The 27,632-nt window shown below is 39.6% G+C and overlaps 2 protein-coding genes and 1 pseudogene across 6 annotated transcripts; 2 read left to right on the forward strand and 1 right to left on the reverse strand.

The window, feature by feature from the left end:
• Positions 1–1,277: 1,277 nt before the first annotated feature.
• On the reverse strand, positions 1,278–9,776 carry LOC120438861. The gene is made up of 6 exons (XM_039609342.1): positions 5,850–9,776; positions 5,384–5,707; positions 4,932–5,276; positions 4,700–4,831; positions 4,565–4,611; positions 1,278–1,941 (listed from the first exon to the last, which is right to left on the reverse strand). Exons 1-6 carry the CDS (start codon positions 5,890–5,892, stop codon positions 1,810–1,812), a joined length of 1,023 nt encoding a protein of 340 aa, XP_039465276.1. The 5' UTR covers positions 5,893–9,776; the 3' UTR covers positions 1,278–1,809.
• Positions 3,289–27,493, forward strand: LOC116316470 (prostaglandin D2 receptor 2-like). Of its 5 annotated transcripts, none has more exons than XM_039609340.1 (4): positions 3,289–3,444; positions 9,991–10,093; positions 11,747–11,907; positions 16,473–19,214. In XM_039609340.1, the coding sequence occupies exon 4, from the start codon at positions 16,536–16,538 to the stop codon at positions 17,619–17,621; it is 1,086 nt and encodes a 361-aa protein (XP_039465274.1). In that variant the 5' UTR covers positions 3,289–3,444; positions 9,991–10,093; positions 11,747–11,907; positions 16,473–16,535; the 3' UTR covers positions 17,622–19,214. The 5 variants fall into 5 exon arrangements, 4 of the variants coding, with proteins under 4 accessions (XP_039465274.1, XP_039465275.1, XP_039465273.1 ...); XM_039609341.1 differs by having other exon boundaries at positions 11,747–11,838; XR_005612213.1 differs by lacking the exons at positions 9,991–10,093; positions 11,747–11,907 and adding an exon at positions 26,606–27,493 and having other exon boundaries at positions 16,473–17,793.
• Positions 24,279–25,930, forward strand: LOC116316451 (annotated as a pseudogene).
• Positions 27,494–27,632: the final 139 nt, after the last annotated feature.

Raw genomic sequence — 27,632 nt, forward strand, 5'->3', positions numbered from 1 at the left:
TAAAGGGCGTTTTTCCTTCTTACTGCTGCCAAAGCGCTTGTTCATAGGGAGTTGTCTGATTGTTGGGGTTGTCTCTGTATTAATTTAGGGTCTTTACCTTCCAATATAAAGCACTTTTTCTCTTTTTGCTTACTCATTAACTCTGTTCCCTTAGCTGAACAATAACAGAAAGTTAAAACATAACTTAATATTTCCCTGACACACATATGTAATGTGGAGCAAAGCCTCACAAAGTAAAGGAACAGATAAGTTTAGAATAAAAACAAAGACACAGGACAAGCACCACAAAACCCTCCAACAAAACCTCTACACCCTGGAATCTAGTTAGTTTTTATTTTTTCAACATCAAGACTGTTTCTCTTAGTTTAGAAAAATAAAGTTCATATATACACTACAAGTCAAAAGTTTGGACACACCTTCTCATTTAATGGTTTTTCTTTTTTTTCTTTTTTTTTTTACTACTTTCTAAATTTTCGATACATACTGAAGACATGAATTCTTAATGGGGTTGGGACCATCAGTTGTGTTGTGCACAAGTCAGGTTGGTACACAGTCCTATCTGACAACTGTTAGAATTCATATTATGGCAAGAACCAATCAGATAAGTAAAGAGAAACAACAGTCCATCATTACTTTAAGAACTGAAGGTCAGTCAATCCGGAAAATTGAAAACTTTGAATGTGTCCCCAAGTGCTTTGCTGGTGACACTGTTGGGTATTTATTCAATATTGAAGGCACACTGAAGCAGCATGGCTACCACAGCATCCTGCAGCGACATGACATTCCATCTAGTTTGTGTTTAGTTGGACCATCATTTATTTTTCAACATGACAGTGATCCCAAACACACCTCCAGGCTGTGTGAGGCCTATTTGATCAAGAAGGAGAGTCAGTGCTGCGCCAAATGACTGCCTCCACAGTCACCTGACATAAACCCAGTTGAGATGGTTTGGGATGACATTAACTGCAGAATGAAGGCAAAATAGCCAACAAGTGCTCAGCAACTCTGGGAACTCCTTCAAGACTGTTGGAAAAACATTTCAGGTGACGACCTGATGAACCTCATCAAGAGAATGCCAAGAGTGTGCAAAGCAGTAATCAAACCAAGGGGTGCCTATTTTAAAGAATCTAAAATATAAAACATGTTTTGAGTTATTTCAAACTTTTTTTTTTACTTGTCCTACCTCTGGTAAAAATTGAATGCACAGCTTAAATGTTCACAAACAACTCAAACCCACAGGAAAAGTTTAAGAAGTGAAATTTAGTTGGGTCAGCAAATGTAGGCTCATAAATTTTAATGTATATGCTGAGTTTTGTTTGAAAGTAGTTTTGTTTCAAAGACATGAAAGAATGTACATCAAAATGTGTTTCCTGTAATAACTTTTTTCCACTTTAAAATAGGCCAGGGACACTGTGAGTCGGCTGCCCGTTCACCACTTTGGGCAGCAGATGCATTGTGTGGTAATACTGGGCGGTTTTGTTTTGGAGTTTTCTTTTTCCACTTTGTTATGAAAAAGTGAATTTAGGTCACTCAGCCACAAACAGTCCTGCCCCTAATGTCTGCACTGTTGCACTGTTGATCAAATAACTCATTCAGGTGCATTACAATGGAAACATTTTTGCAATCCACCCACCCAACCCTCCATCCATCAGTACATCCTGAAATTTATTCCACTTGGAGCCTAATCCTCTTTTTGTTTTAATAAACATCCAAAACTAATCGCACAACCTTCTTTGAGAAGTTAATATTAACCAACATCACAGATGTAGGAGAGACAGTGGCCATAATTTTGACTTCGACTGAACAAAATCACTCCACGTAAGACGTTCTAACTGCAGAGTAGATTGGGTCGTTGACTGTGTCCTTTCTTTGTCTCCTACTTGTCTCATTCTTTTTCTTGAAATTCACAGTTGCATACTGCACAACAGCACAGTCTTCATTCTGTGGGAAATACAAAAGCCATATGATAGAATCTGTCCATATACAGTGCAATGCAAAAGTCTTCATCCACCCCTCATTTTTTATATTTTACTAGGAAAATGTGAAATACGTGGAAATACAGTTTAAAAGAAAACAGCAGGCTTTGTACAGTTCCAACAAGTTTGAACATTTTTGTATGAACACTCTAACCCTCTTCAACACAGCCTTAACTCTAAATCTTTTTTTGTAATTTATTTAGTAGTCTTCAGGAATAGTTCTCCAGAACTGAACAACACAAAGCTCTTCTTTGAAAGTTGGCTGGTTTTTGTTCTGTTCTCTGTCAGAATGATTCCAAACTGTGTCAGAATGTTGAAGTCCAGGCTCTGGGGAGGCCAGTTCATGACTGATGGTGTTCTACTGTTTCTTTTTCTATACATATAGGCTTTTACTGGACTGGCAGCATGTTTGGGATCATTATTATTAAATATTAAATGGATTAAAAACTCAATCTACTTTTTTTCCCTTTATTCAATCAATTTTGACAAAATGCGCAACACCATTGGCTAAATGCAGCCCCAAACTCTATCCTGACCTCCTCCATACTAGAGTTGATTTGAACTGACATTTTCTAATTTAGATTTTTCACTCCATAAAACCTGCTGCCGGTGGTATACTTCAGGTTTTTCTCACCTGATGGATCAACTGAAAGACTGGATGCATCTCTCAGGAGCTGTGTCAGGTCTCTGCTGCTGTTTTTCTTATTTCTTAAGAACACGATTCTCAGATCCTACTCATGCCTGCAAATATTTATAGACACACTATGTTGAGATATACCAAGTTTTTGGCCAACAGATCATTGGGAATTGTCTTGTTGGTGCAAAGTTGCTATTTTATTTCTGTCACACTGTGCTATCTTTGGCATTTTTGGAAGCTTCAGCTAAAGAAATAGGAACAAATTATGTGCTGTGCCTAAAGATACAATTTAATATTAGTTCATTGTCAGTGTTGGGGAGTAACGGAATACATGTACCGCCGTTACGTATTTAAAATACAAAATATGAGTAACTGTATTCCGTTACAGTTACCGTTTAAAAAGGTGGTATTCAGAATGCAGTTACTTTGTTGAAATAAATGGATTACACGGCGGTCTTTTCCTGTTTCATATGTTAGGCGGTGGAAACCCAAACGAAACACGCATTAAGAGGCTGTAATGCCCGTGTCACCTCTACTTGCGGCCCGCATAATGACGTGAAGAAATATTTTTAAAAAATATTATTCAAAAAATATTTTTAATATGAAGGCAATAGGTATAGTGTTACAGGCACAGCCCTAAAGAATGTGGCCTTGTGGGCAGTGTAGTCCGTGCTGCAGGGAGAATGGACTGCTATACCCCTTATGTGTCTGTGAGCGAGCGAGGGAGAAAAGAGAAAAGTACAAGTTGTCACCAACCAGAAAAGTGAGATGGAAGCCTGTAAACATAATAATAACCACTGCAGCCAAAAAGAGTGCCTGACGAGCCCACTTGTAAGTAAGCTATAAAGACTCGACTGTACACTGTGTTCGTGTTTTCCTCCGAAACAACAAGTTCAGTTGGAGCAGCCTTTCAACGCCTCTCTCTGTCTCTCGGTAACAAAGTTGACACAGACAACAAAGTAAAGCTAGTTTTCGGTTACGAGCCCGACACAGAACCCGACGTATTAGCCAGAGGTCCCTTTACTACGGTTCGGAGCCGCGGACCCGTTTTATATACGCGCGGAATAGTTTTCTATACGAGATCGCTGCAAAAAGTTCAGCCTTATCTAATGTCCACCCTACTGTTACTCATTTTATATTAACCTCCTAAGACCCGAACTCTTCCACGACATGCATTTTTAATTTCTCTTTGATATTTGGGCATATTGGGGCCCGATGAATGTAAAAACAAAGAATTTCCAGATTTTTTTTTTTTTTACCTTTTTTTTGTTTTTAAGGAAAATGAGAGCCACAAATGAGGATATTCATTTAAAATTTTGATAGAACAGTAGCAGTATAATGTCCTCGTAAGTGGATATCAGGCCCATGTAGATCAAAATTGAGTATTTTGGTCTAAATAACCCAAAATGTGATGTCCACATATGTGGACGGCAGGTCCTAGGAGGTTAAGATTTAAATATCTAGTTGTTATTGGTATGGCGAGTAACTTTCATTAATAGTAATAAATCGTACAGCAATAGTACATTCATGTAGTTGTAAAAAGCATGATAATATATTAAGTAATCCAAAGTATTTAGAATACGTTACTGTCATTGAGTAGCGTAACGGAATACGTTACAAAATACATTTGGGGGCATGCATTCTGTAATCTGTAGTGGAATACATTTTAAAAGGGACCTTCCCAACACTGTTTATTGTTAAGTTGCATGTTATGTGTCGATACATCACTGGTTCATCCCTTGATAATTATTCCCCACAGTGGTCAGGCACTGGACTGAAAATGACTGAAAAAGCCGTTCATGTCCAAAGAAAAACTCTTGAGAAAGCCTGAAGAACTATTGCTCAAGACCATTTAACAAATGACCACAAAGTCTAGCTGCTTTGAAGCTAAATATAAGAAATCAGAGGTGTTTCAAGACTTACTGTACTGTGCTTTTTCTCATTTACTAACCTCACAGTTCGCAGTGTATTCTGGAGTATTAGGCTGTTGAAGTGACCCTTATGAAAGAAATAGAAAGGAAAGAGAAATTTAACTGCTGACATGTTTTATAGTCATCAGAATGCTTTTATGATAGGCAATAGTTACCTTTAGAGGGACACTTTTTTCTCTGGACAATTTTGCAGAGGGTACCACAGAAGATTACATTGAAAATAACTGAGACAACCAGAGCTGCAACCACAGTCTTAACCAAGACAGGGACAGCTTCGTCCTGTTTCACTGCAAAGACATACAAAGCAACGTAGAGTAAGCAAAAGAGGAAAATAAGAGGATGAAAGAAACCATAATAGGTTTCAGTTTTAACACATATGTTCCTCACCTACGACATCCAGTCTCGTGCCTTTCCCAACAAGCACCTCTCCGCATGAAGCCACAGCACAGTAGTACGTCCCGACATCAGACTGGCTCACGTTCTTCTTTGTGAAGCTGTAAACACATCTCTGTGCAGAGCACCTGGACTCAGACCTTTTTGCACACTGGCTGCTGCTATTTGTGTGGATGTACATGATTCCCAAGTGAGAGTCTACTGTATCCTTTTTGAACCAGTAAACGTTGACTTCTTCGGCACTGGATCCTTTGAGCAGCGTGCAGTTCAGTGTCACCGAGTCTCCTTGCTGCACAGAGTTTGATTCTGGCTGCTTTAGGAAAGTCCTGTGACTGCGCTCTGAAAAAGTATTAAAAACAGATGTTAAAATAGGAAGTGCAAGAAAAAAAAGCAGATTTCTTTTTATATTGTTAATATTCCCAAATCTTAAAAACTTTCCACATTACCTCTCAGGACCAAAAACGTTCCGTTGTCAAAATTAGTGACTGAGATGCTGGTCTGTCCACAGTAGTACATGGCCGAGTCAGAATCCTGAACATTAAAAATGTTCAGACGATAGAAATCTTCTCCACTATCAACTGAAATTCGTTGATTGTTTTTAAACCCGGGGTGGAACCTGTTGGAGTCGAGTAAATGTTTGTAGAAAGAGGATATGACTCGAGGTGGCTCTCCTATGACTTGCTTGTACCAGGAGAGATATTTGGCCCTGGAGGCAAAGGAGCAATGCAAAGTCACATTATCTCCAAGGTTAGCGTAGAGGAGCGTACCATCTGGAACACAAATCAAGATAAGTTAGAGACTGCTGAAATATCGTAGGCGTTCACAGTTCCACAAACACAAGATAGTGAGATTTAAGGCAATAACAACTCATTTACAGCATAAATGAATAAAAAGTTAGTGTGAAGGACTTACAGGCTCTATAGAGAGGAACCAGGAGCATGTAAAACCTGAACATCCTTCACTCTCACTTCACTGTTCAATCTCTTCCAGCACGAGTGCAGTTTGAACAAAGGAGCCACAGACAGAAGTTACAGCCTCAGCAGAAAAGGTCTAGACGTAACAGAAGTGTGGGTGTCAGTGCTCATCCACAGAAGGAAGTGAAAAACTCTGAATTGACCTTTTTCTTAATGATAAATACAAATACATGCATATATACATGCGCGTTGTGTACATAATTAATTCACACATATTTTAACATCCTGAATCCAAACTGCACTTTTAGCAGCTTCTCCATCGAATACCTGCTTCTGCTTGAACTGCGTTGCTCTTTTTATGGTGTAGATGGATTTTCACATCTATAGAAGTAAAGTCAAAGCACACAAAGCCCACTGCAGTGACCTTTGTGTGCTTTGACTTTGCATCCCTGTGTGCATGCATTTGATGCTTCTTCCTTTGATGACTGCTCTGCATTTGACCTGAAGAGGGCAGCAAAGAACTGTATTATCCTCACCGCTGATGTTTTTCCCCACACACGATCTAAGATTTCTGGATGAGTCACTTTGTTTGTATTCTGGTTCTCAAACTTTTAAGTGGTTCACAAAGTGAAACAGTGATTCAAAGTAAAACATATCTAACTCTCAAGATTAGTTGGAGGTTGAGAGAAAGTGCACAATGTTTCAAACATTCCTAAATAAATTGTATTTCCATTTTACAGATGTGGAATATCAGCATTATATTTGTTTTCATTTCTAAGTCCCCCTGAGATGTAAGTCATCTAATTTTTAGTGTTTTAAAGCAACCCAACCCCCAAGGCCACGGACCGGTGCCCTTTAAAAAAGGTTGGGGGCCGCTGTTTTAAAGAACAAAATAGGATTATTTATTATTATTGCATATTTTATGTATGTTGATGACTGACTCAGATAACCTATTTTAAAGAAAACTGTATTTATTCTAGTGAGTGACAATAAGGGAGCAATGTAACAGACTGATATTACACCCACACGCTGCAGTAGTAAAATTCTTGCTGTCAGTGTGAGCACAGATCCTGAACAGAAAGAGGTCAGAGCAGGTCTGGAGCTTTGGGGGGATTCCACTGGTCTTTTTCCTTGGTTGCGCAGATCAGACAAGAGGAAGCAGTATGCTTTCAAAAAAGGGAAGGTGAGCATGCATTCTGTTGGTGCATTTGCATTAGGGCATTAGATATGTAAATGTATATGGAGATAAGCGCAGATGTGCTATTTTGGGTAAATGTCAGGCCATCAAGTGTGTTATAATGACAGATAATGCAAACATAGCAAACATAGCAGTTTTGTCTGATCAGAGATCTTTCTCAGGTGTTTTATGATTTGACAGATGAATCTTGGTTGATGTCATATTCTAGTATTTCATATTTTAAGATTTAGCGCTGTTCAGAACTACTTCAGTAAATGTGTTGTTCAGTCGGGTGTGCTCAGGGTGGTTTGGCTATAAGCTAGGCTTACAGCACCTGTTTCCCCCAGCTGGTCTAAGTACTAACCAGACCCGACTTCTTAGCTGGAAAGATCAGATGAAATCAGGCGAGTCAGACTGTTGATCAGTCCATGTAAGTGGGTTGAAGAACTCCTTTTATCCATCTGTCTGTCTGATCAGTTGTAAACTCTTATCTGATTCAGATTTGGTGTATTGCAGCAGACCCAAATAAGTGCAGGTTATTTGGATGAGCAGCTCTTGTATTTTGTCTAAAGTCATGTCTGTGGGTGACTGCTGCCCGGTCCACTCCCTGGGTGGGGAGGATTGCACAAACACACACATACATTAGTTTGGCTATCTTTGTGAGGACATTGATGTATTTAAAAGTCTCTTTCTAATTTTTAATTCTTAACTCAACCTGATCATCACAGAAGGCTTCAATCATTCACTCTTTTGGATAAGTGGTTCTGGAGAAGACTGCAACCCACACCCTGTTACTGTTTAAAATGCAGTGAGTGTGTGCTTGTAGCTGTCATCATTTCCCGCAGTAACCTAATAACTGCTATGTTTCCTCAACACCTCTAAATCACAAACAGGAAGCATATCAATCATTTGAATACAGAGATGGAGCTGTAAACTTTCAAATGAATTCAAATCTATTTATTTTGTCTTTTGAAAAAGCTCCAGAAAAAATTGTGTGACAAACGACTAACCTCAGAAAAGGTTTGCCAAGATGTTATTTGTTGAAGCAACCATGCAGAGTAAAGTACAACAACAGCTCTAGACATTCACACTTCACTGCAGAGTGGGGGAAACAATCGTAGTTGTAAATGACTTGTCAGCGACGTGCAGTCAACTTATTTTTTTTCTGTCTTGTCACTGCATAGTTTTCATGTCAAGAAATGTACACCATGCTGTGTGCTCTCTCCTTATCACCCACCAAATATAGAAAGACAAAAAGCAGAAGTTATAACTCAGCACTTCATTCTTCGCCATATTAAAAACATGTTTGCTTTGTAATTGAGAAAACTCCCTAGGATAAAATCTGTATTTAGGAAATTTGTATTATGTTCCCGATCAGTTATCATGCATAGGTTTGATAAAACTGAGCAACTTTGAGGGGCTTTCTTGAAGGGGCGACACTATCATTGGCCAGCAGGTGTCAGTGTAGACCCAGTGCACTTATAGAGGAGTGCTGGATTCACAGAAAAAGAAACACTTTCTTGGTACAATGTATTCCAAGTAAAACCTTGGCTATAGTGATATTAACATTATTCGATTAGGACTTTCCAGTGTTATAAAGAGAAATCCAGCAAGGTACTTTGAGGTACTTAGTACTTGGTGACAGTGGGGAAAAAGAACTCCCTTCTGTCAAAGGCCTCGTCTGGTTAAGGAGAGAGCAGAAGGCGAGCAGAAAAAAAAACAGCACACAGTAATAAGGAGAGGTTGGTTGTGCAAGTGAGATGTTCAAGTCCAGAGCTAGAGAGAGAGAGAGAGAAGACACTGAGGACAAAACACAACATATGTGTCAGAGAAACGATACAAATTTAACAGCATGCATGAGACTCAGTGTTAACCAAACAGGATGTTTACCAGAATATGAGGACTGGCTGAAATTCTCTCATTTTCTCCAATGTTTTGATCCCCAAGATCTGAGGCTACGATTAACACGGGCTCATCAAAATTGGACAAAAAATGTCACTCGGTCTGATGAGTCTCAAGTTCTGCTGCAACATTTGGTTGGTAGGGTGAGAATTTGTGATAAATGACATGAAAGCATGGATCCATCCTGCCTTGTGGTGAAACTCAAGCTGCTGGTGGTGTAACGGCATGGGGGATATTTGCTTGGTGCGTTCTGTGTCCCTTAGTACCAACTCAGCACAGTTTAAACACCACAGTCTACCTGAGTACTGTTGTTGATCATGTCCGTTCCTTCATGACTACAATGTACTATCTTCTGATGGCTACTTCCAAACAGCGTAATGCACCAGGCCAAAACGCTTGAATCGTCTCAAACTGGTTTCTTGAACATGACAGTGACTGTACTCAAATTGAGTCACCAGATTTCAGTCTAATAGAGCACCTTTGAGATGTGGTGGAACGCGAGATTTGAATCACAGATAGGCAGCCGACGATTCTGCAGCAAATGTGTGATGTTGTCTTCTCAACTCTGTGCTAACAAAATGTACTTGATATAGTGGCCAGTTGGTATTTATATATTTTAAAACAGTGACCAGTGACTTTTTGAACATTTTAGCAGATAAAAATACGTGAGATTACAGGATGAACAGGATATATATCACACAGGATATGCATTAAAAGCAGATTCTGTGTAATATCATGTCAGTTATTTGAGTCTTCAACAGCTGTAATGTCTGCAAAAATGAAAGCACTGCTGTGTGAATGCTGGTAGATGTCAGTGATAGCGTCTGGCCTTTTTCCTGTAACTCAAATGATACTGTGGTAGTCTATACTGACTTTATATACTGGCAGTATATCAATCTAAAAATGACTATCTTCATTTAGTTACAGACTGGTGACTTTATTTGTCTGAACAGCTTGGGCCTTTTTATAAAAGTGTCTGGTTTGACACTTGGCTATAGTCTTTTTCAATCTTGTGAAAACTTTAGGTTGATTCTGAGGTTTGTGACTTCCTACTTCACAGTACTTATCCATGAGGCTAGTGCTGTCAAAGTGTCATCTAGTAACACAGCATGACAGAGACCACGTCAGACCTGCTGCAGATAAAACGGAAACAAAACGAACCGGTAAGAATTTTGTTTTTGCATTTTGTGAATCCATTGTCCAGTTTCACTTTCAGAGAGCAGGTTTTGATGACTCAGATCCATATTCACTGGAATCATGAAATGTACTGGAAATGGGTAATATCTTGCCAGTTTAATATGAGCATGAATGATGTGGCTTGTAATATATCTTATCTATCAGATAAAGACTTACTTTAATAAAAGCTTTAAAACTACTTTTGATAGAATTTTTACAAGATTTTGGCGCAGTTTCCATCAGCAGCAGCGCAGTAACCAAATAAATCAATGAATGACAAAATATATATAATCCAAATTGTTCATGTCAGTCCTCCTTCTTCCTAATTTAGTGTTTTTAGGTGTTATAGCTGTCTTGATTGTGTTTTATTGTAATGTAATAATGTTAGCCGTTGAGTTAAATACTGTCGTATTTAATTCATTGTATATGCATGTGTTACATTATTAGGTCACGTTATACATCTGCAGTTGAAGTTGTGTATAGAGGATGTGGGGAACAACAACAATATGTGTGAAAGACAAACAGATGCAGAGATATCAAAGATGCAGAGATGCTGCCAACAAAATTATTCAACTTTCAGCTATCAAGCTGCTTTCAAAAAATGCTGTTTTGATCTGCGATGTCACTCTAAACATGCATGCTGGAGTTTCAGAATAAAAGCGTTGTCCTTCTTCTTCTTCTTCTTTTTTTTTTTGGGGTGCAGTAGTGTTGATGACCACTAACTGTGAAAACTCACACAGACGGGGTGACCAGAATGACAAACAAAAAAAAGAATAGAAAAGGCAGCAATAAGAGCAGCCAGTTTGGCAAGGAAAAACAGAAAAGCTGTAGACAGAACCATAATTAACATGACTGTTTACATGACTGTTTACTATTTTATACCAACGTGGCTTCTTAAAACAGGACTTTATGGCAAGCCCGGAAGTGTAGTGTATGTGTATCTGTATGTAACTGCTGACATTTCCTCTTTTCTTGTTTTTATGACATTATTGTAGAGTATCTACCTTAAAATATAAAGTGCTTTGAGGTGACTGGTGTTGAATTAAATTCACTTGAATTGAATTATATTTTATATCACCAGATGCCCTGGTTACAAGTGTTTGGCCTAATTCATACTTTAAATCCAGAGTTTTTGTACAGACATTTTCCTGCCCTCATAAGTTGAGCCCTTTTTTTCTGCACGTTGACATATGCACTGTTGTGTCTTGTGAGTTTACATAAATGTATCAAGACTGCCGCAGTGTGTAAAAGTCTTCTGTATGAGTGAGAGTAGCTGTGCCCTGTAAACTCTAATGATGTGGATTCTGCTTTTTTAGCCTGTAATTTCACTCTTTTGCGACTGAGTCTGTTTCTCTTTTTCCCTCCTTACATCACTGTGTTCTCCAGTCAGACAGGCTTTATCGCAGGTGGGTATCAAATGTAATAGTGCATTATAGACCAAATATGGTGCGTGTGAACTGTTGTCTGTTTTATCTTCTGGACTCTGATAGGGACTAAATGCCTTCATTGTTTTTGTTTGTGCCTGTTGTTGTACCTCGTTCCCCACTAGTCTCCACTCGCCCATTAGCCCCCTCTATGCCTAGAAACTCCTCTTGGTCCTTTGTCATAGCATCTGTGATTCTCCCCTAATGTACTCTCAGTTTTCCCCGGATCTGGTTCCTGATGCCTGGATTACGAAGCAGAATTATCCAGCTAACTTCAGGATAAACACTGGGTTTGCTGAACTACAGAGGTGATTCACTTCTTAAAGGAACATATCACCATGGTAACTTATGCCGTGAAGCAGATTAGATATCAACAGGTATGAAATCAATACTTCAGAAAATAGCGTCGCCATTCCTGGTTCTTTAATCTTTTTTTGTTTGTTTGCTTTCTGTGGTCAGTGAAAGAACTTTACAGCAGTGTTATTATTCTAAACATTATTCTATACAGACACTGCAGTTTAATGTTTACTCTCAAACCCTTAAACTGCACCGAGTCTGCAGCTCAGAGAAGAGCATTGAGCAGCTGATGAAATTGAAATTGAATGTTCCAAAGTTTAGTTTAAAAACGCCACTTTTTTTTTCAGCATTATTAAAGTGCATTACCGATTCTCTGCTGGGTCAACGTGTTTTATAGGTGCAAGGAGTTAAGGTGAACGTGCTAAAACCACTGACCGAAGTGCAAACTATGCATCACATTCTTACTGGAATTATACACATTCAGTTGGTGATGCAGAAAGTGTGCAAATATTGCATGCTTGATTCTAATCTGCTGATAGGTCTCTTTTACACTACCGGAACTGCAAAGACTAGAACATAGAGCACACTGTTAGACTACCTGTTCAGTCAGGGGAATAACTTCACTTGCAGACAGACTGCAGCAGCTCCTTGACCATGCTGCATGGGAGTAAGCTTTAATGCATAAGTTTAAAGTTTCTAGGTTTTATATACAGTTTTTTTCCTTAGAAATGAAAAGCAGTGAAAAAATAATTAACTGAAATTTCAATGTTTATTCTTTCGTTATGCGTGCTAAATCACCAGATTAACAATTGTGCCCCATTTTCCAAAAGCTCCATTATTTGTGTTCTTCTTTTATGTTGATGATCATTTTATCAGCATCTGATAGAGTCTGTGGAGTAGGTGCCGCTCATAGAGAGTCATGTGACCAGTGAACCTGTCAGATGATACCCAAACCATGCCTACTTTCTGTCAAAGCGCAGGGGAAAACCCTGGTTTAATTTGGCAAGTTTGTAACCAGCTTTGTGTGACTGCTAATGCAGTATGCTGAACTTACCCTGTGAGTTCAGCATACTGTGGCCCTGCAGTTCGAGCTTACTGGCTTTCAGCTTAGGGTGAAGGCACAGTTACACACCCTTAGACTGCAGTCTTGTGTACACTTTATTTTTTTAATTTCTGTTAAAAAACACTGCCTGTGATTGACACAGGAAACTGACTTAAGGGTGTAACAGCTGTTGAAAAAACAAAATGAGGAATGAGGCACTTTAGAAAGTTTAACTTGTTTGGTGTCATACTATCAGAAACTAATATTCTGAGACACAACAGCCTGTAGTCCTTAATTAGCCACTGTGGTGAAGCTGACAGCAATCTATGTTGACATATATTCCACTTTTTTCTTGGGGGGGGCGGGGGGAATTGTGAAATTATTTTAATTGCCTTGCATTCTGTCTATTGAACCACTTACTAACTATTAGGCCAAACCTAAGCCAAATCATACTGCTAAGCCTAGATCAGGGATGTCAAACATAAGGCCCAGGGGCCAGAATCGGCACAGCAGAGAGACCCAATCTAGCCTGCTAGACAGCTTTGGAAAATATGATGGAAGGCATACATTTTTGGCTTTTTAACTGTATTTTTTCAACAAATTTATTATATATTTACAGCTTTTCTGCTTATTTAACTCCCCACAGCCAGTTATACTACACTAAAGTAGTTAAGTATGTCACGGCTGCGGCAGCAGTCGTGTGATGTCTGGGAAAGTGGCACTTACTAAGATGCGAGTGAGGTTTATTGTAAATAACAGAACACAAGGCAGGGATGGCAAAAACAAAACTAAAGAAAACCTGAACTGGGAAAAACTAAACTAAACAGCAAACCTGAAAAAGAAGGGGTGGAGAGCGAAGGTAACATGAAGGAGGTGATCAGCAGGGAGAACATATGGCAGTTACGCAGACAGTTTCACAGACGGACTAGTAACAAGCGCACAAGTTCACATAACATAAATACACACAGAGGGACACTGGGAAATCACACACAGGTGGGAGACACAGCTGGACCTGATTAATCTGAGGAGACAGGGGAAACACTAACACCAGGAACCAACAGAGGGAGCACCACCCCAGAATCCCAGAACCAGAAAATCTCAAAATACAAATCATCCCAAAGCTAGAACATGAGTTCACAAATAATAATAATAATAATAATAATAATGATAATGATAATAATACACGGACTCAGGACAATGACAAAGTAACTGATAAACATTAAATCTACAGAAATGTTCCCATTTTTCACTGTTTACTACAAAACATTTTGGTTACAAAAAAAAAAAAAATCAATCAACAAAAACATTATGTTTTATAAATATGGGGCAGTATGGGCTCTGAACAAAATATTTTCTGTAGTTTTACACATTTATCATGTAAAAAAACAACATAAGCTGTTGAATTGCATTTTTTAAATCTTATATTAACATATGCCAGGGATTAAATGTGTAGTTAAATGTCCTTGCACTGACATTATTGCAAAGGTTCTTCAATTGTCTGCATGCTGGGCGGAGACAAACAAACAAACAAAAAATGCAACTCAGTCTTACAGCAAAGTGTGAAATACGCACTCCAGTCCACTGTGTTCATCATGCTTTTCTCCTTCCTAGTGTAAAATGGGCACACATGTAGAAGCTGCATTACCAGCAGGAGGAGATTTTTAAAGCCACGAAGTTGCTAGATAGAGGCAAACGTGAAATGGACACAGTGGACCGGCGTGTCTATTACATGATACTGGGTTGAAAAACGTCTTTTTCTTTCGGCGCATTTGTGCTACAATCAACTGATTGTAGTTCATATGCATGGAGAGGGATAATGGTGGAGGTGTATACAACTTCTGAGAAGTGGAGATAGGAATACTCCAATGGCCCAAAACAACAAGGTAAATTGGTCAAGTGCAAAGTGCGTTTAGGACAGAAGTAACTACAAATGATTAACATGACATCAACTCTTTGCAAGCATCTCCACAAATAGCGCGCTAACACAATGTGAAGAACCCAGACTGATGTTAAAGCTGAGTGTGCAGTCAGTCTCGCAGCCAACGTTTCTTCCTGTGTGGTTCTACAGTATAATCTCTGTTGCGATCACTTTGAAGTCTCTTTGAACCGGTTTTCAACTACTTTTGTGTTGTCGGCTTCGTGTTAATAATTAAACACTAAAAGAATGATCACTTCTACTCACATGTGGCAAAAGATTTATACTGTTAACTGGTAATTGGCAGCAGAGTTGAAGTAATAATTTTGTTTCTCTGTGGGGGTAATCAAGAAATGTCCAGCATTACAGCATTAAGAAATGTAGCAAGTAATATGTGATAACTATTTTTTATTAACAAACCCAATATTGACCAGTTTCTGGGCAATGTCTTGTATTGGTTTGTTCAGTAAGCCACTTAAAATGTACCTATGGAATCATCCCTAACTCCCTAACTGTGTGCACATAACAGAAAACGTATTAAAGATCTCATTTTCTTTCACAAAAGTGTAGAATTTGTTCCCATTTCTTTTGACAAACTCCAACAACTATCAAATATAACACAGTTTGAGAGGCATAAAATGGTATTTTTGCACCAACAATGTGATTCCTAATGAGTCATTAGTCAAAAAATGGCATCTCAGGATGGTGTGCAGTGTGTCCTTAAAGAAAACTGGGGCAAATCGATAAGTGGACGACAAAAGCAGTGGCAGACCAAGATAAAAAATGATCTGCAACAGATGAAAAGTATCTCCAAGTTATGATCAGAAAATGGTCTCAGCGGTTGTGTATTTTGACATATATCAGCTCCATCCTGCAGAATGCTTTTTGTTCACAAGTACTGGACTGAAAAGAAGTGACAACATGTCCTATAAAGTGATAAATCCAAATTTGAAATCATCATCAGCACACAGCAGCTTGCCCAACCTCAACATTACCGAAGCAGTTTGAGATTATCTTAACAGACAAGGGAATAAAAACCAATCAACATCCAAAGAAAAGCTTTAACTATCCCCCAGGAAGCCTGGAGAACTTGAAGACTACTCAAAGAAATTACAAGAAAGCTTACCTAAGAGAGTTCAGACTGTGAAAAATAAAGATACCAAATAAAATAAGATCTGTATTTCCAATTTTACTAGAAAACAAGAAAGAAATAAGGGGTGGTTCAACACTTTCATACAGTGGCTGTAGCTCAGGAGGTAGAGCAGGTCATCTACTGATGGGAAGGCTGGTGGTTGGTGGCTCACCCTACTTTGCATGCAAAATATCCTTGTGGCAGGATATCTCTGATGCATCCATCGGAGTGTGAATGGTAGTTAGAAAGCACTTCAAAGCATAGAAACCGTGTTTGTGTGAATGTGGCATGTTGAATATAGCGTAGAAATATACGAATCACTCCATTTACTGTAGCTATACTAAATAGACCAGTAGCTATATACTATTACTGAACAAGAACAGACAAATCAGATTTGTGCTGAGTCATTCCTCGTAAAGTAACCACGTTTAAACAATAATAACAAAAATTTTTCTTAAAAAAAAAAAGTAATTTCAGAAATGACTTTGCTCTTTCATAACAGATTCCACTAACTGAACTGTTTGATTTTACATGTTATCATCTCTTTCTCTTTCAGCTGTGAAGCACGTCATCTGAACTGCAACCACCCGACACAACGACAAGAAATTTTTCATCCAAGATGACTGAAAATAGCAACCATAATGTATCCAGCCACCCTGTAGGGTCCCATTCTTTGAATGTTTTTACCATTACCCTCCATGGCATTTTCGCTACCATTGGCATCGTGGAAAACCTCCTCATCGTTGCAGTGGTGGGCTTCCATGTCCGTCGCTCCATCATTAGCATCTGGATCCTGAACCTCGCAGTCTCTGACCTGCTAGCCACTTCTTGCCTGCCCTTCTTCACCCTGTACCTGGCCCGGGGCAAAACCTGGACACTGGGGACAACTTTCTGCCGCATCCATTCCTCCATCTTTTTTCTCAACATGTTCGTCAGTGGCTTCCTACTGGCGGCCATTTCTCTGGACCGCTGCTTGGTGGTGCTAAAACCTGTCTGGGCCCAAAACCACAGAAACATCCGACTAGTTAAGAAGATATGTGGGGTGATTTGGGCCATGGCTCTGATCTTCACTATCCCCTTCTTCCTGTTCCGTGATGTCATCCCTTTAAAAGATGGACGGAAACTCTGTTACTATGATTATGCACGATTCCTGCCTGAACCAAAGAATCAGACAAATAATATACCTATAATTAAACAACGGAAAGAAGGACTGGCAATAATGAAGCTGTTTTTTGCCTTCTTAATCCCTTTGGTCATCATCATAGTGAGCTATGCTGTTGTACACTCCATAATAGCAAACAGATGTAACCGTCGCCCTTTCCGTTTTGTTCGGCTTGTAGTGTCTGTGGTGGTGAGCTTTGTACTCTGCTGGGCACCCTACCACATATTCATTGTCATAGAAGTGATGGCTCCAAACTCTCACTCTGTTCAGGCTTTTATAATACAGGCCCTCCCAGTTGCAGCGACGATCGGCTTCCTCAACAGCGTCCTCAATCCTGTTCTGTATGTGTTCAGCTGTCCTGACCTGTGCAATAAGATCCGACATTCTCTCGGTGCAGTGATGGAGTCTGTTCTGGCTGAGGATCTTGCAGAGTTTGCCCGGCGCCGCAGCACAGCTCGGTGCTCTATCAGCAACTCTGAGATGATGATGAGAAAGAAGTATTCCCTTGCAACTCAGGAAGAAACTATGAGTACTTCAGTTTAGAAGTAAAACATACCATGTCTTCTTTAGTAAGTGCAAAGGAGGTTTTATTTACCTCAACTGCACACACACATTACTCAGACAATACTTTTTCACAAGAAGCTTACCTGTTTTACTATAGCATTGTATTCTCCATCCATCAATCAAGTTATTGGTGCCCAATGTAGGATTAAGAGTTTTAAAAACTGTAAACCAAAGAGTATATCTATGAGACTTAATGTCATATCTTATATCCTCTTTAACATTCTCGACTTTATGAAGATTTGTCTATTTAACATGTGGATAAACTAAAATCCAACCTTAATCCTGACACTGGATGGAGCACTTGTGACCTGATGGATATTATGAGGTTTCTGTTGTTTTCATATGCGTCTTCATGTATTTAGACAATGACAGCAGACATTTGTCTTTAAAATAATTAAATTTTAGAAATGGCCTTTTTTCATAACAGAAAGAGCAAAGAAGAGCAAAGTTCACTCCATGTCCTTTTACAAACTTTCTTTCTTTCTCAGTCAACACTCAATACAAAATATCCATCAGTCCCTGTTTCAGTAAAAATATCTAGCAGTGCTTCTTTGTGCTTGACATAGAGATACATTGCATAAAAATAGAGAAAGATAGCTTTATCATTTAATTTTAGCTTTTCAGTACAAAGTCCTAGACTCATTTGTATTAGTGAATTATATGTAATGTCTGTGCTCTAGCAAGAAAAACCAGTTTAGTTAGCATTACTATACAGTCATGTGCAGTATGTCGCTAAATTTGCAAACCTCTCTTGTTTTGAGGGTGTTTGGGTGTTTGATGAAAATGTAAATTTAGTTTAAAGTAGTAACGTTTTTTTGCTTTGTAAATAACCGAAACTTAGACTGCTTAAGAAATGTGTAATGTGTTTCTCACTAGATGTTATCAGCAGCTGTAAGCGCCTACAGCAGCATTTATTTTTCAGATGCAAAACATTCTGTTTCCTTTTATGATGAAATTGCTCACGCTGTTTATGAGAAAGAGTGTGTTGCACCTTTACTTTAGTGCTCATTTATATGCTGTCAATACCTTTTAGCAGTAAAGTGACATTTTAGAAAATGAATAAAAGAAAAGAAAAGTATCCTGGCACCTTAGTATGACTCGTTGCTTACCATTATATAACCACAATCTTGTGTTTCCATAGTGATTCACACCTTTTCTATTTTTAAAATTACTGACAGCACACGTGTGATTAAATGCAGTTTTTAATGATCGTAAACCGAGCAGTAGAAAACAATCGCTTCATGAACTCACAGGCGATAGATGAGGAAAAGTGAATGCTCCAGTTCACATGGCTCATCAGTCAGCAGCAAGGATACTGTCACGGCTGGGGCAGCAGTCGTGTTGTGGAATGAAAGGAGGACCCAAAATGCAGGCAGCCGACTGATGATATGAGTGAGTTTATTTACACAGTGGCAGGGTGACAAAAACGGGCAATAAAGTATGAGCAGCTACTGAAGCAGACCTAAACTGGGATAAACTAAAGAGCAAACCTGAAGTAATACGAAACGGAGAATGCAGAGAGACGCAGACGAACGCAAAGATACACAGACGAGCCGACGACAGGCACAGACTGACACCCACTATATATATATATACACACGCACACAAACAAGGAGACCAGGTAATGACATACAGGTGGGAGCACAGCTGATTCTAATACACAAGACGACCTGAGGATACAAGCTGAACACGATAACAGACACAGACCTTCAGAACAGAACAGGAAATCCAGAACACGAGCCTTCAAAGTAAAACAGGAAACCTACAGACTGTTTTACAATACGAGGACATGACAGAGCACCGAGGACAGACACAGGTAGGGCTGATAAAACACTGAGCTCCAGATTCAACCCTAAACTACTACAAAATCAGAATAAACACAAGGCACAAAGTGAACTCCAAGGAACACAAAACGCTGGGTCAAAATGACCCAGGATCATGACAGATACAAACCTGTATCCGCCTACCAGATGGTAGGGTCCAAAGACAACAATGAAGTTGACAGTAATCACGACAAGAATTCCTACGATTTTGTGCCGTTCATGGGCGGAGAGGGATGGAGATTGCCTGAGTGTCACCCCAATGTGGGCTGAGGTGTAGCTGTGGGAGGAAACAGATTTGGAGATCAGAAACCAGCCTGTTTATCTAATATACAAAATGTTCTAAAAGAACAGGGAAATATCCGATTTTTCTAGAAGCAGGAGAACGCCTTTCTGTCCCAGAACAAAAACAAGCCTCTCTTTTTCTGAGCCTCTGTCTTTCTTGCTTCTACAGCAGCCACAATGATTAGGCATGGACTGGCACCGTGAGTGCAGGGATCGCTGATGTGAATTCTCAAAGAATTCTTTAGATTGTAGCTGGTCTCCAGTTACAATCCGTCAATCATGTTAACCCATATGCTGTGATATCTCTAAACATGCTGTTAAACAACACTGAACGAACTATTAGGTATGTCATGTGGAATTGTTTTCATTAGCTACAGTTCTTCTTCATGCCTTAAAAGAGTTAAACTCTTCTCTTATCAAAGCACCACGTGCTGTGGTTTTAGATTAGTTTAGGGGGATTTTAGATAATTGATAACTGATCAGTTAAGGGAGTTCTGGTTGAGGTCAGTGTTTATCTAAGTCTTCAGGAAATGAATGAAAGCCAACATAATGTCCTCTAAAGACATGAAAATATAGCTGTGTGTGTGTGTGCTTACTTCTGCTATTGTTGTGAGGGCCAGAACATTTTAAACTAGAGACGATATCTAAGCTCTCATTTTTGGACTCCCTTTTAAAGGGTTAATTAAGTGTCAAGACTTGATGTGATGTCTAATACTGGAATTACTATAGGGCTGGAATAGAAATAGGAAGAGAAAGTTAGAGTGAAGAGAAATGTTATCACAAATATAGCCAAAACAGTTAGTGTGCATAGATTTGTGCATTCTGTGTAGATTAGAGAGAGAAGGTTGAAACCACAGCAAAAATCTTCATTTAGTTACAGACTGGTGACTTTATTTGTCTGAACAGCTTGGGCCTCTTCAGACACTGGTGTCTGGTTTGGCACTTGGCTATAGTTTTCTTCAATCTTCTGAAAACTTCAGGTTGATTCTGAGGTTTGTGACTTCCTACTTCACAGTACTTATACATCCATGAGGCTAGTGCTGTCAAAGTGTCGTCTAGTAACACAGTATGACAGAGACCACGTCAGACCTGCTGCAGATAAAACAGAAACAAAACGAACCGGTAAGAATTTTGTTTTTGCATTTTGTGAATCCAGAGCATATTTTGATGACTCAGATCCATATTATCATGAAATGTACTGCTAGTTTAAATATGAGCATTAATGATGTGGCTTGTAATATATCTGTTAGATAAAGACTCAGAGAAAGACTGACTTTAATAAAAGCTTGATAGAAATTTTACAAGATTTTGGCGCAGTTTCCATCAGCAGCAGCGCAGTAACCAAATAAATCAATGAATGACAAAATATATATAATCCAAATTGTTCATGTCAGTCCTTCTTCTTCCTAATTTAGTGCTTTTAGCTGTGTCTTTATTGCGTTTTATTGTGATGTAATAATGTTAGCCGTTGCGCTAATTACTGTCATATTTAATTCATTGTATATGCGTGTGTTAGAGCAATAAGTGTGAAAGACAAAGAGATGCAGAGATACAGAGATGCAGAGATAGCGCAAAACTGCCAACAAAATTGCAAATTCATCTTTCAGTCATCAAGCTGCTTTCAAATAATGCTTTTTTGTTCTGCAGTTTCACTCTAAACATGTATGCTGGAGTTTCAGAATAAAAGCGTTGTTCTTCTTTTGTTTTGGGGGGGGGTGCGATGTTGATGACCACTAACTGTGAAGACTCACACAGACAGTACTTACTGAGGGGTGACCAGAACGACAAACAAAAGAAAGAAAAGGACAGGAAAGAGCAGCCAGTTTGGCAAGGAAAAACAGAAAAGCTGTTGACAGAACCATGATTAACATGACTGTTTACACCAGTGTTTACAATTTTATAGCAATGTGGCTTCTTAAAATAGGTCTTTACTGCAAGCCCAGAAGTTCCCCACACAAATGTATATGTGCATGTAGTGTATGTGTATGTGACTGATGACATTTCCTCTTTTCTTATTTTTATGATATTATTGTAGGGTCTCGACCTTAAAATATAAAATGCTTTGAGGTGACTGGTGTTGAATTAAACTGACTTGAATTGAAATGAATTGAATTATCGTTTTTATCATTACAACTGTTACAAGTGTTTGGCCTAATTCATACTTTAAATCCAGAGTTTTTGTACAGACATTTTCCTGCCCTCATAAAGTGAGGCCTTTTTTTCTGCACCTTGACATATGCACTGTTGTGTCTTGTGAGTTTACATAAATGTATCAAGACTGCTGCAGTGTGTAAAAGTCTTCTGTATGAGTGAGAGTAGCTGTGCCCTGTAAACTCTAATAATGTGGATTCTGCTTTTTTAGCCTGTAATTTCACTCTTTTGCGACTGAGTCTGTTTCTCTTTTTCCCTCCTTACATCACTGTGTTCTCCAGTCAGACAGGCTTTATCGCAGGTGGGTATCAAATGTAATAGTGCATTATAGACCAAATATGGTGCGTGTGAAATTCAGTTGGTGATGCAGAAAGTGTGCAAATATTGCATGCTTGATTCTAATCTGCTGATAGGTCTCTTTTACACTACTGGAACTGCAAAGACTAGAACATAGAGCACACTGTTAGACTACCTGTTCAGTCAGGGGAATAACTTCACTTGCAGACAGACTGCAGCAGCTCCTTGACCATGCTGCATGGGAGTAAGCTTGAATGCTTCAAGTTTAAAGTTTCTAGGTTTTATATACAGTTTTTTTCCTTAGAAATGAAAAGCAGTGAAAAAATAATTAACTGAAATTTAAATGTTTATTCTTTCGCTATGTGTGCTAAATCACCAGATTAACAATTTTGTCCCGTTTTCCAAAAGTTCAATTTTTTGTGTTCTCCTTTTATGTTGATAACCATTTTATCAGCATAAAAAGGATATCTGCTTGAGTCTGTGGAGTAGGTGCCGCTCATAGAGAGTCATGTGACCAGTGAACCGGTCAGATGATACCCAAACCATGCCTACTTCCTGTGAACACGCAGGGGAAAACCCTGGTTTAATTTAGCAAGTTTGTAACCAGCTTCGTGTGACTGCTAATCCTGACTGTCGGCGGCCTGATGGACAGTTGGCCTGAGTATGCTGAACTCGCCTCGTAGTGCAGGGCCCTGCAGTTCAGCCTTACTCTTTTCACCTTCACCCTAAGCTGAAAGTGCCCATGTAAACACAGTCACAGTTACACACCCTTAGATTGCAGTCTTGCGTAGACTATTTTTTTTTTAACATTGCCTGTGATTGACACAGGAAACTGACTTAAGAGTGTAACAGCTGTTGAAAAAACTAAATGAGGAACAAGGCACTTTAGAAAGTTTAACTTCTTTGGTGTCATACTATCAGAAACTAATATTCTGAGACACAACAGCCTGTAGTCCTTACTTACCCACTGTGGTGAAGCTGACAGCAATCTATGTTGACATATATTCCACTTTTTGGGGGGGGGGGTTATTGAAATGTCAGGGAAAAGTGGAGAGAATGAATCAAAACCTCAAAAATAGATTGGCTAAAATCTGTGCACAGACAAACATGAATTAGGTTGACGCGCTGCCTATAGCCCTGATGAGTGTGAGGTGCTCAGTTAATCAGAGGACCGGATTCACACCATATGAACTGCTGAGGGAGACAATTTCCAGGACCTGCAGCAGGAGTAAGAGAGTTGAGAGAGAAAATAAATGTGTCAGAACATGTTAAACAGTTTAAAGCACTAAAAGCTCTTGTCTCAAATTTCACTGCGCAGGTGGGAGACCCGACCGGAAAGGAGGTGACCACGCCAGAGGTGAAGTGGGTGTGGCTGAAGGTGTATAAGCGGAAGTGTGACGAGCTGAGGTGGACGGGACCCTCTGAAGTGATTGTTCGAACCTCTCATGCGGTCCAATTGAGAGGCAAAGGTGACACCTGGTATCACTGGGCCCAGTGTGCAGCGGCAGAAGAGCCTAGGCGGTCCGAGAGGCAAAAACAGACAATCACCCAACTGAAAGACACTGGTAGCTGCAGCAATGAAATAAAGGTTAAAAGCTCCTTAGACAGAGGATCTAGTCTGAGTACATTTGAAAGGTATAAGGTGGCACCAAAATGGGGGTGGGAAACTACAATGTAAAAATGAAGCTGTGGGAAAACTGGAGGATGATGGGAGTGTTAGCTGTAATCACTGTTGTCGTGGCAACCGTTATTTTTCTTGTATATGAGTTGCCCAGCTTCAGAACTCATCCAAACCCCCTTCCTTTAGCGGACCCTGAGGTGTCCAGACCTAAGCGCGACGTGGGTAAAAGATCTGATCCCTGTTTGTTACATTATGGGGGCATAGAGGTGGATTACATTAGAGGATCCAGAACAGCCTTCACCTTTGACCTCTGTTCTGTGATAAATTGTGGGGGTGATAATGCTAGTTGGCGTGAGTATGAGGTTTGGACGTGTCATGACCTGTCAGTAGCTGCCTCCTGTCTTTCAGGCCATCCCCCCACATTGAGGCGTTCCCCGTGCCCCGCGTGGTACATGGTGACAGCCTACACAGGCCGAGGTTGGAAGCCCATGGGAAGGTGGAAGGGGTTTGCTATTCAGCGTGATTTCAGTAACAGTCAAAATCCAATTACAATGTCCATTGGTGGGCGGTGGGTTACTTAGCGGTATAATAAAGCAGATAAAGTATTTTATCTACTGCTGGGGGTAGATGTTTCAGGTAAAGACCATGTAGGTGTGATAAAAATCAATTTTAATGATCCACCAGGTAATCTATCCAGGACATGTATCCACCGCAACCGTGGGAGACGGTCTCTAAGGTAATGCAGGTAGATTATACAAAATTTTTTCTTAAAAAAAAAAAGCAATTTCAGAAATGACTTTGCTCTTTCATAACAGATTCCACTAACCATTTACATGTTATCATCTCATTCTCTTTCAGCTGTGAAGCCCATCATCTGAAATGCAACCACCCGACACGACAACAAGAAATTTTTCATCCAAGATGACTGAAAATAGCAGCCATAATGTATCCAGCCACCCTGTAGGGTCCCATTCTTTGAATGTTTTTACCATTACCCTCCATGGCATTTTCGCTACCATTGGCATCGTCGAAAACCTCCTCATCGTTGCAGTGGTGGGCTTCCATGTCCGTCGCTCCATCATTAGCATCTGGATCCTGAACCTCGCAGTCTCTGACCTGCTAGCCACTTCTTGCCTGCAACTTCTTCACCCTGTACCTGGCCCGGGGCAAAACCTGGACACTGGGGACAACTTTCTGCCGCATCCATTCCTCCATCTTTTTTCTCAACATGTTTGTCAGTGGCTTCCTGCTGGCGGCCATTTCTCTGGACCGCTGCTTGGTGGTGCTAAAACCTGTCTGGGCCCAAAACCACAGAAACATCCGACTAGTTAAGAAGATATGTGGGGTGATTTGGGTCATGGCTCTGATCTTCACTATCCCCTTCTTCCTGTTCCGTGATGTCATCCCTTTAAAAGATGGCCGGAATCTCTGTTACTATGATTATGCACGATTCCTGCCTGAACCAAAGAATCAGACAAATAATAAACCTATAATTAAACAGCGGAAAGAAGGACTGGCAATAATGAAGCTGTTTTTTGCCTTCTTAATCCCTTTGGTCATCATCATAGTGAGCTATGCTGTTGTACACTCCATAATAGCAAACAGATGTAACCGTCGCCCTTTTCGTTTTGTTCGGCTTGTAGTGTCTGTGGTGGTGAGCTTTGTACTCTGCTGGGCACCCTACCACATATTCATCGTCATGGAAGTGATGGCTCCAAACTCTCGCTCTGTTCAGGATTTTATAATACAGGCCCTCCCAGTTGCAGCGACGATCGGCTTCCTCAACAGCGTCCTCAATCCTGTCCTGTATGTGTTCAGCTGCCCTGACCTGTGCAATAAGATCCGACATTCTCGCGGTGCAGTGATGGAGTCTGTTCTGGCTGAGGATCTTGTAGAGTTTGCCCGGCGCCGCAGCACAGCTCGGACCTCTATCGGCAACTCTGAGATGAGAAAGAAGCATTCCCTTGCAACTCAGGAAGAAAGTATGAGTACTTGAGTTTAGAAGTAAAACATACAGTGGCTTGCAAAAGTATTCGGCCCCCTTGAGCTTTTCCACATTTTGTCACATTACAGCCACAAACATGAATCAATTTTATTGGAATTCCACGTGAAAGACCAACACAAAGTGGTGTACACGTGAGAAGTGGAACGAAAATCATACATGATTCCAAACATTTTTTATAAATAAATAACTGCAAAGTGGGGTGTGCGTAATTATTCAGCCCCCTGAGTCAATACTTTGTAGAACCACCTTTTGCTGCAATTACAGCTGCCAGTCTTTTAGGGTATGTCTCTACCAGCTTTGCACATCTAGCGACTGAAATCCTTGCCCATTCTTCTTTGCCAAACAGCTCCAGCTCAGTCAGATCAGATGGACAGCGTTTGTGAACAGCAGTTTTCAGATCTTGCTACAGATTCTCGATTGGATTTAGACACCAGACAGGTCAGGGATAAAGTTATTGAGAAATTTAAAGCAGGCTTAGGCTACAAAAAGATTTCCCAAGCCTTGAATATCCCATGGAGCACTGTTCAAGCGATCATTCAGAAATGGAAGGAGTATGGCACAACTGTAAACCTACCAAGACAAGGCCGTCCACCTAAACTCACAGGCCGAACAAGGAGAGTGCTGATCAGAAATGCAGCCAAGAGGCCCATGGCTTTATTTACCTCAACTGCACATAAAAAAGTTCCTTGTTGTGTAACACATATTACTCAGACAATACTTTTTCACAAGAAGCTTACCAATAACTTGATTGATGGATGGAGAATGCAATGCTATAGTAAAACAGGTTTTAAAAACTGTAAACCAAAGAGTATATCTATGAGACTTAATGTCATATCTTATATCCTCTTTAACATTCTCGACTTTATGAAGATTTGTCTATTTAACATGTGGATAAACTAAAATCCAACCTTAATCCTGACACTGGATGGAGCACTTGTGACCTGATGGATATTATGAGGTTTCTGTTGTTTTCATATGCGTCTTCATGTATTTAGACAATGACAGCAGACATTTGTCTTTAAAATAATTAAATTTTAGAAATGGCCTTTTTTCATAACAGAAAGAGCAAAGAAGAGCAAAGTTCACTCCATGTCCTTTTACAAACTTTCTTTGCTTCTTAATTCTATCTTTTCAGATTAAAGGCATCCAGTAATTGGTGTAATCTGCTGGAGACTTTTAATCTAAAACTTTTGCATATTCTTAGTAAAATTATGTGTGGGGATGGGTGTGAAATAAGTATTGCAATGTCAATACAACACTTGTTACAAAATATCCATCAGTCCCTGTTTCAGTAAAAATATCTAGCAGTGCTTCTTTGTACTGAAAAGCTAAAATTAAATGATAAAGCTATCTTTCTCTATTTTTATGCAATGCATCTCTATGTCAAGCACAAAGTCCTAGACTCATTTGTATTAGTGAATTATATGTAATGTCTGTGCTCTAGCAAGAAAAGACAGTTTAGTTAGCATTACTATACAGTCATGTGCAGTATGTCGCTAAATTTGCAAACGTCTCTTGTTTTGAGGGTGTTTGGGTGTTTGATGAAAATGTAAATTTAGTTTAAAGTAGTAACGTTTTTGTGCTTTGTAACCAAGCTTTAGACTGCTTAAGAAATGTGTAATGTGTTTCTCACTAGATGTTATCAGCAGCTGTAACCGCCTACACCAGCATTTTGCAAAACATTCTGTTTCCTTTTATGATGAAATTGCTCACGCTGTTTATGAGAAAGAGTGTGTTGCACCTTTACTTTAGTGCTCATTTATATGCTGTCAATACCTTTTAGCAGTAAAGTGACATTTTAGAAAATGAAT

Source organism: Oreochromis aureus, linkage group 3, assembly GCF_013358895.1.
Source record: "Oreochromis aureus strain Israel breed Guangdong linkage group 3, ZZ_aureus, whole genome shotgun sequence".
Taxonomy (NCBI): Eukaryota; Metazoa; Chordata; class Actinopteri; order Cichliformes; family Cichlidae; genus Oreochromis; species Oreochromis aureus.